The sequence below is a fragment of the Morone saxatilis genome, unplaced genomic scaffold (genome assembly GCF_004916995.1).
Source record: "Morone saxatilis isolate NCDOM2014 unplaced genomic scaffold, NCSU_SB_2.0 Contig1, whole genome shotgun sequence".
Classification (NCBI taxonomy): Eukaryota; Metazoa; Chordata; class Actinopteri; family Moronidae; genus Morone; species Morone saxatilis.
In genome coordinates, this window is record NW_023339651.1 from 2,469,209 (window position 1) to 2,483,915 (window position 14,707).

Sequence of the window (14,707 nt, forward strand, 5' to 3'; positions counted from 1 at the left end):
AAGCTCTGTGAATATAGTTTGTGTGTGTCTTCAGAGTTTAGATCTTAAATCTCAACTCTAAAAATAACTTTATGTTATATTTTCTTCACAGAAATTAATAAAATGCTGATATAAGGGCCAATTGTGTATATTTTTAAGTAAGTTTTAAGTTTTCCCTGTGAAGCTTTGGCGACCCCTAGAAAATGTACTTAAAGTATTACAAGTACTCAAAACAGTACCATTTATACAGTTATACTATTATATATGATATCATTAGATTATTATGCATTAAAGAAGTACTATACTATATACATTTTGTGGGTTAAAAATGTCTCAACACACCCTTTACTGTTTTAAATAACAAAGTTTCAACAATTTTCTTTAGTTAAATTAACTTATCTGGTTTTAAAGTGCAGTATAATGTTACAGTGTTTAATTTAGTTTTCTCCACAGAGATGAATAAACTGCAGTTATAAGCGTACTGTGTATATTTTTTGAGTTTTCTTAACCCCTTGAAATCAAGAAGGCCTTACGACCCCCCTGTGAAGCTTTGGCGACCCCTAGTGGGGGTCCGGGGCCCCCAGGTTGGAAACCACAGCTTTAATCCTTTATAGTGTATCAGTTAAAAGCTTCCTCTGAGCTCCTCGCAGTGCGTCTGTCCTCCACGTCCTCTGGTGTCACCCACAGCTGCAAGACTAATGTGCTGAGCAGGCAGAGCTTCGTCCTCCGTCGGCCCCTCAGTCACCTCCTCCTTTTCTGTCATCCTGTAAACTGATTATGTGACATATTTTATTTATATTCAATGTATAACAGTAACAGTAGAGAACAGCTGATAAAGTGTGCAATGAATAAAAACAGTGAACTCAGTTACTGCAGGACGTTTGTGTAAAACCAGTGTTTTGTATGAATTTTGAGCAGATTATTTCCTATGAATGTTGATTAGAGATAAGTTGTTTTTTTTTACTTTTTATACAATTCTGTCTGTATTATGTATTTATTTAATTTTGAACAATCTTACATATTTAAAAGGCTGCTTTTTTGACAAATAAACTTTTAAAATAACTATTTGAGCACAGCAGCCATTTGATAACATGCTGACGTTCAGCAGGTGAAACTTTTATCACACTCACCATCTTATTTTAGCATGATAACATTCGCTCATTAGCTCTAAACACAAAGTGAAGCCGAGGCTGATGGGAACGTCAGTGGTTTCAGATATTTTGGTCTTAAATCAAAACCAGAACTTTACTGTAATAAAAACGGTAGTTACAGTAAAAGGACATTAGTGCTGTTAATAAAGTCAGAGTTTTATTCCATATTTTCTCGTATAAATACAAGTTTTTACCATCAACCGAAGCAGTTTTGCCACGTGAGATATGACGGTGTTGTAAATGTGCAATTTAGTCTGTAATATAACAAAAATACATTATTTCATATAAATTCCTTTAAAATGCTGTAGAAATAAAGGTTTCGCTCAGAGATATCACGTTTTACTGTTCCAGAAACTGTATTTAACCTGTTTACAGTTTAAATACTGACACCCTGGGATCACCTGTGCTTTTTTCTGTAATCAACATGTCTGCTATCATTGAAAATGTCACAGATTCTGAAGTTTATATTAGTGTAAGAAAAGACAATATTGCCAAAGCCATTAGAAATTATAAAGAGAAAAAAAAGAAAAGACAACAAAGACTAGAACAAATAAAATATCAGAAAACAAAACAATGAAACAAAGAACTGAGACATTTTGAAACCAGAATGAATTTATTGAAACAACATTTCAACATTAAAAGCCCTTAAACTGTTATTTTTTCCCTTCGTTTGCAGTCGAGAGCCGAATCCACGGGAGTGAAATCAGCGTGTTTTCTGATGTATTACAAGAGGAGCGCACTCACATTGATCCATGATGGAAAAAAAATAAACAGAGGCATAGTTTGGCACAGAAATAACTAATATAATAATATATAATAATAACAATAATAATTTCAAGTTTAGAAAAGTGTTACAACAAATGCAGGAATCATAACTGACAGTTTTCACTTGGTGCCTTCTTATAAATGATCCAACAGATCTGGGAGCAGTTTTACAGTAAAACTACAGGTTTTTGTATTTGTACGTTAAATCAGCGGTTCCCAACCTTTATCCTTAAAAGGGACGTTTCCTCTATCATTGAGTTAGCAGATCAGGTTATCAAAGTTTAGATATTGAATAATAAGTAATCCGTTAGAGACCTACTGTGTATATATTTTCTTGATTCTCTTAAAATCAAGAAGGTATGACGCCCCCTGGTGGTGGTTTGGAACCACTGCGTTAAGTCCACAGAGGCCTGTTGGATTAAAACACTGGCAGACAGAAGAGATCATGAAATACCTTTAAAGATTGGACGTTGCTGAATAACAAGTAAAATCACTAACGGGCGGATATTTGATGTTAGAGCTGGAAAACTAAAAACCATGTCAAAGACAAGAGTCTAATGTAAACGTCAGCTCCTTCACAACAAAGACAGTAATAGTGGTTAGACACGATGGCTCAAAGTACATTTGTAAGCATTTGTTTGATCCATAATGTGAACTGGTTTTTATCTAAAAGGGCACAAAACACAGGCATTAGAATGAAAAAAATTGAAATGAAATTAGGAACATAACAAGATGAAACACACCTACCTGCCAACATTAATGGCTTTAAGGAGTCTACCTTTACATTTACCTTCCATCTCTTGACATTTAAGAGGCAAAAATAGTGACCGGTTTGTCAGCAGATGTGAGGAACAAAGCACAAATATGATGGAAAGAACACAACGAAGCACAGCTAACTGCACGTGCTAATAAAAATACTCTACCGGGTACACTTTAGATCTGCCACAGAATGTTATATATTAAGAAAATAAATAGATTCTTATTATTTACAATGGACACATCAGCAGCAGTTTTTTTCCTGTTTAACTTCATCGTGTCAGAATCAGCACCTCAGAATATGTCAATGCAGAAGCATCGCTTTGTACAATTTAAAGTTCAGTTTTTAGCAACCCCCCTCCCCCCCCAGTGGATCTACAGGCTGCTGGGTGTATTACAGCACAGGAGGAACACAGGACAGAGAGGCCAACACTGTGGATGGACATGATGTACATTAAAATAAAAGGGGAGTAAAACAGAAAGAGGCCAGATGTGTGACGCTGTGTGTGCACAGAAACACCCACAGACACCTTTTCCCACAAATATGAGGGTTTAAAAGGGTTAAAAGGCAAATATAGTCATTCATATCATGTACTTATTTTTCTCCAATTTTAGCTTTTTGTCAGGTGAAATACTGGATACTTTCACACTTTCACATGATTTTAGAAGAGAAATAGTCAAAACTGTTGAGTGAGCTCATAAATCAACTGAGAAGTCGGCTCATTCCTCCATTAGTCTGCATGATATCTGTGTTATTGCAGCCAGTGGAGCTCCCCCTGCTGGTCTTTACACAGAATACAGGTTTAGGACACTTAACAGACCCAGAGGCTCTGTCCATTATCTGTACTGTCAGTGGTTTGAACGTTGGTGTGACAGGCGGCTGTTTCCTGTCGCTCTGCTCAGGTGTGATTGCTAAAAGGAAATGAGGCGCTTCAAAGCTCCTGTGTCAGCATCAGAGGAGAGACACTGCTGGTGTTACTGCCTCTCAGCCTGCAAGTTTGTGCCTTTTGATCTTTCCAAAAACAGCGAAACTTCTCTTCACTGGCAGATCTAAAGTCTTGTGAAGCTGAACAGAAGTACTTTTGATCATGGGTGTGTCTGTATCTCTATATCTTTATGGCTAACTGTGGGAGTGGAGGTCAACAGCAGGTTTATAAACCAGATCCACGCTTACACAAATCTGACCTAATCAGAGCAGTGCATACAGTGTTCTTTGTAGTCTTTGTGCACACACAGTTTAATACATCTGGCCTTTGGTTTTATATCTGACACCAATTACTAACCCCCCGTCTCAGTCATGAAGAAGAGCTGCAGACTGGGCCTTGTCCAGTGTAACTTCTCGAGTGAGATGAAGAAGGCAAAATGTGTGTAAACGTGTGTTTTATATAAAAGAACAGAAAGAACAGGGAGAGGAGGAAGTTGTATTCTCTGGGGCGGCTGTCAGCTGAAGAATGTGTTCGTCACTCAGATCTTATCATCTGACGGCGTGTGGAAAGAGCAGAAAGTCATCAGATCATCAGTGTTCCCTTTTTAAATGACAGCTAACGAGCGTATTAGCATGCCTCAGTTTACTGTAGCTACTCCCAGATGCTCAATAAGGGTTAAAACGATCTCAAACTGCCTCAGAGCGACATAGTTTTAATGTGTGTGTGTGTGTGTGTTGAGACCTAAACCCTAACACGAGAAAACACCCTTCTTTCATTTAGTACATTGGGTAATCCTAAATGTACCATCCTGTAGGTCACAGTTGTGCTAGGGTTAAAACAGACACTGGATTAAAAGGAATAGTTCAACACTTTCTGAGCTAGCCAGGTGAAAAAACTCACCTACCGGCACGTCTGAAGTGCCTAGTTAACAGGTTTCTGAGTGTTTTGTGAGCGGTGGTGTCTGATGCAGTTTTCTGGCCGATGACAAAGATTTTTGGCTGATAAATTTACTGCAGATGAGCCAAAAAGTTAATTTTGGACCCAGTGTGCACCTGCTGTATCTGGCAGTCCGCGCTGTAGCCGGACACACTGCTGAGAAGAGCTGGGCGGACGGATAAAGAAGTAGATCCGGCACATAAACCTAAACTCAGGAAGTGACGTTTTTAAAGGTTCTTTTACTTTCCCTTGGTTAAATAAATAAGTTGTATATTTTAAATAATCCAGCTTTATAAGTGTTGTAGGGCACTTAAGAAAGTAATCTGCTTCCAGTCTTTATGCTGAGCTAATGCTCACTCTTCTCATGTGGATGTTGAACTATTCTTTTAGCCATTTAAAGCGCACAAGTGCTTGTTTTCTCTAGTGCAAAGCCTTAACGTAACATAACAACACAAACACCTGTAAACCACCTCTCATCAACATTTGGCCCTCGTATGGCTGTTTTTTTTTTTTGGATACTGGTTAAGAGTCTAAGTAACCAAGGCAATAATTTCAATGTAATGAGAACTATGCTATTAAAACACAAACATGGGTTTCCCCCTAATTCAACCATAATTTCCGTACTGTACTTGCATCTAATCATGAGCTCTTATTAATCTGTGCTCAGCCTCCTCTTCCCTACCGCTCTACATCCACGGACAAATCACTGTTGAGCTACAGATTCCTATAAAAAGTCAAGTGTAAATGTGGTAAAAAGAGGAGGGCCGAGCAAACCGTTAACTTCACACACATTCATGGCCCCTCACCGTCGGTCATTATACTTATGGCACACTTCGATACGACTGCCGAGCGCGGACACGCTACTCTGCCTTGGATCCCTTGTCCCCGGAGAAGCCTTTGACCCCAGAGGAGCCTCTGAGGTAGGTGTTGTAGAAGAACATGGCGAAAAGGACCAAGTAGCTGAGATACATGAGAGAGCCCCACACGATGTTGTCCATGTAGGACGGACAGCGCACCTCGTGCATCCAGCGGTACACCAGGCCCAGGACGGTGAGGCCCATCACCATCTGCATGATCTGGGTGGCTGTGATGACCATAGCGAAGGGACGGGGCACCCGCACGCTGGCCGCCCGGGCTGCGTAGTACGTGTACATGAGGGAATGGACCAAGTAGTTCATGGTCATGAACCAGCCGCCGCCCGCCACCTGGTCCTTGTAGGAGTACCAGGAGTAGAGCAGCACGGTGATGTGGTGGTACCAGTGCAGGAAGATGAGGCGCTGCTTCCGGAGGACGATGAACACGGTGTCACCTGAGAGAGAGACGGGGAGAGGAGGTTAGTCAGAGCATCGTAAAGCTGGAATCAACTTGTTTTGTAGATGCATTTTTGCAGCCAGTGTCGAGCTAACTGACAAATATTCTGCACTTTCCGTAACTGGCTTACTTCAAAATAAAAGTTAACTCGTGTTTCATCAGTTCAATGCTTTTAATGTGAAGCTGCAGCAGTGGGAAATGTTCGAATTGTTAGCAGTGACTTAATACAGCGCAGCTCCCCAAAAGTGAAACCAGAACCTCTGGATACCCCGTGGGAGCTGGCTATTGATTTGATATGCAGCTGAGCATTTAAGTTTTGATTTTCAGGGGATATTCACTTTCAAACTGTTTCATTTAAACCCAAGTAAAACTGTATTCATCATACATTTATTTGTGTAAAAGTTATTGAACTGTATGAGTGTGCCTGTAAAACAGTCAGCAGTTAATAGGAATTATCCTGTTGGAAGCTGCTTATAGTTAGAACCAAATTACATGCTTCTTTTCGGGAAGCTTCCTCAGAAATTATTTGGACATTTTTAGGAATTTTCTGACCATTAAAATGAAATTATTACCAAAAACTTCAAACTATATCCGACCCTAACTAGCACAACTAATTTCTACCTTTTTTTACTAAATCGATGTTGCTTAAAGTAGCTGTAATATGTTTTATTACATACTATACTTACATACTAGTATATTATATTTCTATGATATATCTATATGAATACAGACAAACACTAAGCATTATTACTTAATTATATTCTATAATATTCTGGTGCACACTGTTACAGTAGATTTATCTGAACTTATTTCTGCCCTTGAATCACCCCTGTGAAGATCAATACATCTTGTCTTATCATATCTTCTCTTACATCCTGTAGTAAACTAATAGGCTGACCAACAGGAGGATGAGGACATTCTTCCTGTCTGCAGCTGAGGAAACACTGTATCAATCACGCACTAATGGAGTTTTCTTGCCACCTCAGCATCTGCCTCCATTTCCCCGAGCAATCAGGTCCGTGCGTCCGACAGAGAGCACGAGGAGACGAGATTAGCGTGCAGAGAGAGAGAGAGAGGCAACACCATCCACTGAAGCAGCTCTTAAGGTAATTGTCTGCTGCTACATTAACTGGAAAGATTAAGTAATAATGACAGTCTTTTTTTTTTACAGAGCACTTTCACAATATGAGTTACAAAGTGCTTCACAAAAATTAAAACACAAGTCATATAATCGTCAGGTTTTATAAGAAAATTTAGGCCAAAAAACAAACACTGCAGCACATAACGGACAATTAAAGATAATTAAAATTTTTATGATTTTATGATTTTTAAAGTTTTTTGTTGCACGTGCTGCTAGGGTGGCTACCAGCTAACGGTAGGCTACCTGCTGCCAACACGTATCAGCCCACTTAATTAAGACTGAGAGAGGACACTGTGTCCCCTCTCTAAGTGCCTCAGAGAACATACCTCTACGTTTACTCAACATTTACACAAAGGTTAAAAGTTTAAATCTGTCATTGTACGCAAATATTTTTCCAGTCATGCTTAGGAACACACGGTAAATCATTTCAAGTGAAGAATTCAGGCCTAACTCATTTACCCAGAGATCGCTCTAAAAATGTCATCTTGAGCTGTTCCCCATGAGACATTGACATTCAGGACAATATCGAGAGAGATCCAAAGGAAGGAAGCCTCACCAAGCTCGGGGGCCTTGCTGAGAACGAAGGCGTAGGCCCAGAATTTGCTGACGGGGGCGCTGTAGAAGCCGCTGTCACACACCGACTGCTTGAAGCCGCTGGTTGTGAGGATGTTCAGCATGTACAGTCCGGTCCTCGCCGCTCCGATGATGCTGCAGAGTGAACACACGTAAACTCGTTACCCAACATTATATTTGAGAGGTTGTGTTCAGTTCTACGTGAACTGAAAGCTGTTTAACATGACATCAGGACTGTTGAAGAATGAATTCCTTTACGTTATATTTGTTGTACTTTAGCCGTGTGCTTGTTATTACTGTATATTATGGTTTTGCTACATACATGTGACCATGGTCCTGAGTTGCAAATAAATGAAAAATAAATTGTAGTTATTGTGTTTTTATTTTATTCTTTAATCTATGTGTGTTTCCTCTGTAAAGTGCCATATAAATACATTTTACTTTACTCTTTTAGTGCAGATAATAATGTTGAGGGGCACTGCAAAGGACTGGGTGAAGACTATGTGCTACACAAGGGCGAGGAGATAAAGAGGACGGAGTTTACTGTCCTCATGGCCGGAGAAAAGAAGCTTTATCTGAGACTCTTTCTTTATTTGTATTTATTTTAAGTTCCCAGCATACACTCTGAGAAGAGTTTTATATTTATGTGATGTCGGTATCGATCTGATGAAACCGAATCTTTCAAGAACCCAATATAATCTAATTAAAATAAATCAACTCTGCATCTAAATCAACCAAACAGGGAGATCAGTGCCAATATCCAGTCCTACACAAACACTCTCATCTTCTTTATTGTTGCTATTTAACAGCCATTTTCAGGCTACCTTCTATGTTTTACAGATAATGCAGTTTCCGCTCACACATCATTATTCCTAAGGCTTTCAAAAACAGATTTTTTTAATTCAACACAGTCCTTTTATCACTCTTGGAAATATGGGATGGTCTCAGTCTGGAGCCCTGAGGAGTGAAGGTGTGCTGAATATAAAACCTCCTCCTTCTTCAGGGATCAGGACACTTCCTTATTCTTAAACTTTAGCTTTTAAAATCATCATTTTTACAACCCATGGTATTGTCTCATTCCACATGTCTGCTGTTCCAGCTCTGCTACAGCCATAAAGGCTCAACATGACTCATCCTCTAATGTCAATAAAACCCTAACAGCCCTGCAATCCCAGTGTAGTGCAATCATACATCGATCCACAGATCGCAGGAAGGAATTTGGTGGAAGAAACACACAGAAACAAGCTGAGTACTGCTGCTACTTCTCTCTGATTTCTTTCCAAATGTACAAACTGTAAAGTCTTTATTAAATACTCATTTATAAGTAATTACTCCACTGCCTGGCAGAAAACTTAGAAGTATAGCTTAAATTATAATGAGGGACTACTTTATGTTTCGTATTGATCTGTATGTGTTGTGTTAGAACCATAAAGCCTCCTTTCTCCAGTGCTTTTTATTCATCACATAGTTGTGTAAATAGGCTACATACACAACGTCTACAACAATGAATCCAATAAATATTCTACTTTTGCTATCTCTGCAAGCCGAGTCTTGAAGCTGCTGTGTCCCGTGAGAGTTTCTTCTCATCATCTTTCTCATTATGTTCCCTAAATTCACGAGGTAGTGTAAAGACTGCGGTCGGCTAGTGATGCTGTATTCTACAGTTCCCTCCCAGTTATAGTCTCCAGTTAGAACATTCGTTCAACCGAAACACTCACTGGGATTTGGGATAATCAGCAGCTACAGGACTGCTCGTGTTGAGTGTTTCTTGTGGTATTGTAGCCCTGGGCTGTGGACTGAGGGACACTGCTGTGCTCTGGTAAGATATTTCAGGTTTTAGATACAAAGACTTCAGTGGGATGTTGTTGGTTTTGTTCTGTGTGGGATTTACTGATGAAATATACAACATCAGCAGCTTCCAACAGCCCTGGAAACCACAAAGTCCTGTTGTGATGTCCTGTATGCAGACAGCTGAGGGGTGGAGAGGGCAGGTTGTGCCCACTGCTGCGGGATTAAGATTAGAGGGAGGGCTCAACACACCAACAGATCCACCGGCGATGGCGATGATGAGCTCAGAGCTTCGGCCCGCCTGCTAGGACCTGCCAAGTGGGTCACAATCTACAAACTCTCCTGGCAGTGATTGCAGTGTTAGCATCATAACACTTCCAGTTAGGAGCCGATGCTTTAAATACCAAAGTGTGGTTTTCATATGGTAATTGGATTTCAAGATAAACATCACACAAATGACGTAACTCCGCAGGGTATTACTATAATCTAGGTTCTAATGGCTTGTAATTACAATGTGGCCGTCTAATTTAAAAGAGCTGAAGCAAATCTACACAGCGATCTATAAAACCGATACCGATATTTTAAATTAGATTTCAGTCGATGTTTATCTGCTGTTATTTATTTGTGCCAGGGAAACAAAATAAATCTACATAATCTACGTATCTCTGCCTCGCTACAGCTCAGTTTATAGACGCAGAGCTGAACAGACATCTTACTTGCAGAGAGGCCGATGTTGTTATTAAATGTTATTGAACCATACAAATAAAACATCTGTCAATTAAAGGCGACATATCGATATGGAAACATGAGACAACAAACTGGTGGAGGTGATGTTTGTGTTCTGTAACATTCAAGCCACGTTACTCCAATTCCAGGGTTCCCCCTCTTATAAAGAAAAGTAATTTTCCAGGAGTTTTCTTGACAGTACAGGACAGAATCTGCACATATAATTCACTGGTAGCTCTCAGAGGTGGTAGCTCACCACTGTGGCTGCTCTCAGTAGAGCGGTGTCCGGTGAATTGACTACAACTTCACTCTAATTCCTCTAGTTTGAATCAAGTAGAATCATTATCAGTAATTTTAAATCAATTTCCAGGTGATTCCATGGCTGGAAAACTTCCATCATCGGATGATGTCTGATGATAAAGATCTTTGTCAGTCTGTGAAAGGGTTGGCCGTTCCTTCGAGTACGCACATTCACACCTTTAAAGCCAGCGAGGAATGTGTTGGTGGCAGTCGTGTCACTTAACTGGTTTCAACAGTTTCAGACGGGAACACATTCTCAGAGCACATTCCCCGTTTGCACTCATCCAGCTTCCTAAACGTAATCTTCTCTTTACCTAGAAAGCCTCAGGGATCACAGTCGGGTATCTCAACTTTTGAGTGTGCAGAGTAAATTTACACATGCATACTATGAGGAAGTTTTTTTGTTTAGATTACAAAGGNNNNTACTTGTGCTATTTACAATTTACAGAACACTTATCGATCACTATTAACATATAAGATAAGCTACAGGAACACTAATGCAGATATCCAGAGAAAAAGAGCGACAGAAAAGGTCAAACGTGGCCCAAACACCTACTGACTGCCTTCATATGGCCCCAAGAGGAGAGGGAGAGACCCTGGAGCTGTTGGACTGCGGTTACTATGAGCAGCTTTGTTAATTACAATATAAATATATTGGAACATAATACTCGTCTTTTCTCTAAAGGTCTATAAATAAATCTCTAAATGTGTCACTTTTTAGAAATACAGTTGCTAAGAAGGTCTGAACAGTTGCTAAAACTAGCGAGAAAGTCGCCAATATCTCTCTGTATGATTGATTTAGTGTGAACACGAAAGTAACTTTTTCCCAAAGTCTACTTAAAACTGAACTGTCCCAGACTTCACAAACACTGTCTGATTGTTTTCTAGTTAATTTACATACACACACTGAAGTTGTTGTTTTAGATTACAAAGGGAAGGAGAATATCAACAATTTAAATATTTACAGTACATGTGCTATTTACAAGCAATTTACAAACACTTGTGCTTAACAAACTATTTAAATAAATTTACACACGCATACTGAGGAGGTTTTTTTGTTTAGATTACAAAGGGAGGCAGAAGGTCAAACAAACAATTTAAATATTGACAGTACTTGTGCTATTTACAATTTACAAACACTTATCGATCACTATTAACATATAAACTAAGATACAGGAACACTAATCCAGATATCCGGAGAAAAAGAGCGACAGAAAAGGTCAAACGTGGCCCAAACACCTACTGACTGCCTTCATATGGCCCCAAGCGCTCTCGCATTGGCGCTTGTATGGTTCTTTGTCGTCTCTCCTATGCGGTTTCTTCCTCTCCTCGCTGTCTCCTCTCTTGGGCCGGTGTCTCGTCTCTGTCCGCTGGTCTCTGTGCTCCTTACGTCCATTGTAATCTGTGTCACATTTTATAAAATGCGTTTTGAGGCTAAAAACACATCAGAGTTGGGTTGAAAGGTGGGTGTCTTAGTGTGTGCAGTTCGTTTCCTGGAAATGCGATGAAAATACACCAAATTATATTTTCTATCATTCTGATGACACATTATCACATTTTTAGGCGTGGATGTGTTGAACTTATTACACATCTGTAACTGCGTGGACTGTGTAAATAAACGGTCTGTTTGTTGGTCTCCATCCCAACTTCTGATCAATTCTTTTTAATGGCAGGATTAGGTAACAGAGTGTTTTTTTTACAGTGTCGTATTTCGTATTAGTCAAGACTTCCTCCACCTGCTAACTGGTCATATTTGTGTAAAGCAAGCATGATGACAGATCACAGGTTGAGAATCAGTGAGTTAGAGGACATATATATTTAGATGTTTATCCATAATTATATTATAAACTTCAAGATGAACCCAAATAATAAATCAAACTGCTGAAAGTTGTGTAAAACCAGGACGATTAGAGAATTTTTGGAGCATTATTTGCCGTGTTTAGGGAACTTTTTCTGTATTCGTCGTTATGTCTGGGATCGTTTGCAGGATATACAACACTTTACTTGCTAACATGAGAAATACAATTCCCTTTCTTATGAGCGTGCGCATAGAAGAATAAAAAAAAGGCATTAGGGCTCGATCGGCCTGCTTCGATCGGCGCTCCCCGCGGAGCAGTAGACAAACACACACAGTAAGAAAACAACAACACAACTCAAACTAAAACGAAAACAGAAAAACTATTTTATGAGGATGTCTCAGTTACACGATTTAATGCTGTTACATTTAAATAAAAAAGAGACACTTAAAAAGCCGGCGTTTTTAAGAACCGTCCCAACACTCTAGCACTCCAGTAATTCCATTTATATCTGAAACATTTTACAAGATTTAAAGGACGCAGGTTGGGTACCGTTTCCCTGGAAGAGTTTCTCCAGCTAAAGAACAATAAGCACATGTCGTAATCGCAACGTGCATGTGTGGAGCTTCAGGAGATTTATCTAGTCAAGTCTTCCGCCAGTGAAGTGTTGAACGAGGTGGAGACCCCCGACGAGAGCACTGAGAGGTTTAACCTTCAGACGGGTAGTTAGACCACCAGGTTGCACAGGTTAGGTTTAAGGCTGGGGGCAAGAGCCAGAGCATGTGTATCAGTTGAGCAGCGGCTACAACAAATGCCAGGGACATCGAGTTGTATGACCTGAGCCGGGCGACAACAGGAGCTAGAAGGTGAGCTGTTGTACCTGTTTCCAAAAACTCTCTCGCCCCAAACGCGGTCACTCGACTTATCTCGTGCCCCCTCAAGTCCGGGTCTGCCCAGTAAACAGTCGCGACTGAGATGGAGTGCGGAGTCATATCCTTAAGTTTAGTGCATGTACAGATTCTTCGCAGATAAGCCTCTTTCAGGGGAGTGAATACGGGGGTCAAAACATCCTCAGGAGGGTGAAGCGGGGCTGGCAAAAACTGAAATTTTGCGTAAATAGTGTTTTTCCTGTAGGGATGCAGCAAAAATGATTACAGATATTCATAGCGTGGTTAGACAGACCGATGTTCCTTGTAAAAAAACATATTGAAACATCAAGTGTGTGCATTTTTGAGGGATCTGTACGCAAACAAAGCATGTTGATGTGGTTGGACCGGACGTCTACTGGCAGGCTCTTACGGTGCTTCATTAGAACGCTGTCTGTCACACACCTTTTTACCGTTTCTTGGATCTGAACATTTGCAGCTCTTGCAGTTGCACGTATTCTCCACGGCTGCGATGTCCACAAATATTGTTTTTTGAATGTACAAAGAGATGCAAAGATGCGTGGTTTGAGTTTCCAGTCCCGTAGTTCGCCCACCTGAGAGTATCTATCTTTTCCGGATTCCCAGTTACATTTCGTTGGTTGGCAACAACAAAAGTGCTGATTTCTAAGATCTTTTTGTTGGTGCCTGTGTTAGCCAAGATTGTAAACCAGGTGGGGTGGGTTGTCAGCCCCAAACGTCGGGCCATGAGTCGGCGGCAGGAAGCTTCTTTCAGGGAGTGAGCAGGTGCTGTTTTTTGCCCCCAGAAAACAGCCCAAAATAGCGATGAGCGTAGCATCGTTTGGGCTGAAGACAGAAGATAGAAAAGACTATCCTGCGTAGAAATATGCAACTTGGTTATTTTCGCAATGCAAAAACGGTTAAATTGTCTCAGTGGCTCGTAGACTTGCTCAAATGTGAGACTTGACGCCCGAGAGAATGTATTAGTTAACTGATATAACCCTGCTGTGCTAAAGACAACATGCGTTGTGTTAACCAATAAAAAATGATGGTATAAACAGTTAGAAAGCAATGCTGTCAGAGGCGCATGCTGGTCATTGGCTTGGGGTTGAAAGAGTGCAAATACTCTAGCCTAGTAGCACATATTAGAAAAGAACAAAGGTAAAATTTTAAGGACAACAGAGTTAGAGAACATAAGTAAACAGAAGGGTAAAGTATGTTCCAGAGGGAGCTTCCTGGGTAGTTTGTCCTGTTCTAAGCGGAGCAGGGTCCCTGGATGTTGTTTGTGGTGCGCGCTCGTCGGATAGAAGTTGAGCATTTAATCTATAAAGGAAGTACAACATAACAGGGAAGGCTTAAACTACCCACTAACAAAGTCTGTTCTGCTGTGACTGACCGTTGGTAGCTCACATGGAGTGTGTTATGGTGGCTGTGTCTTGTCCTCGCGCAGGAACAAGTCGGTTCATGTCTGTGGCCCTGTATGTCGCCACTCGGTGGTTCGGCGGGCAGCACTTCATGAGAGAAAGGCCGAAGGCTGAACCTGCCGGACGCGCCGTTATTCCTGCGTGTCGCTCAGCCTGGCCATCTTCAGGTGAGTCACGAGGTCCTGACTGATGTCGGTGCTGGGTCTAAAGTCTCTCCCTCTCCGCTTGGGGCATATTGGAAGGCAGTCAGT

At 40.6% G+C, this 14,707-nt stretch overlaps 1 protein-coding gene across 1 annotated transcript in view; it reads right to left on the minus strand.

Annotated features, from left to right (window-relative positions):
• Positions 1-4,810: 4,810 nt before the first annotated feature.
• The window catches only part of LOC118327671 (elongation of very long chain fatty acids protein 6-like), a 14,143-nt gene continuing 4,246 nt past the window's right edge, over positions 4,811-14,707 (minus strand). The window contains exons 3-4 of the mRNA XM_035661088.1: positions 7,522-7,673; positions 4,811-5,822 (exon numbers count right to left, since the gene is read on the minus strand). Coding sequence (XP_035516981.1) covers positions 5,374-5,822; positions 7,522-7,673 — 601 coding nt within the window. The 3' untranslated portion in view covers positions 4,811-5,373. The remainder of the gene's footprint in view (positions 5,823-7,521; positions 7,674-14,707) is intronic.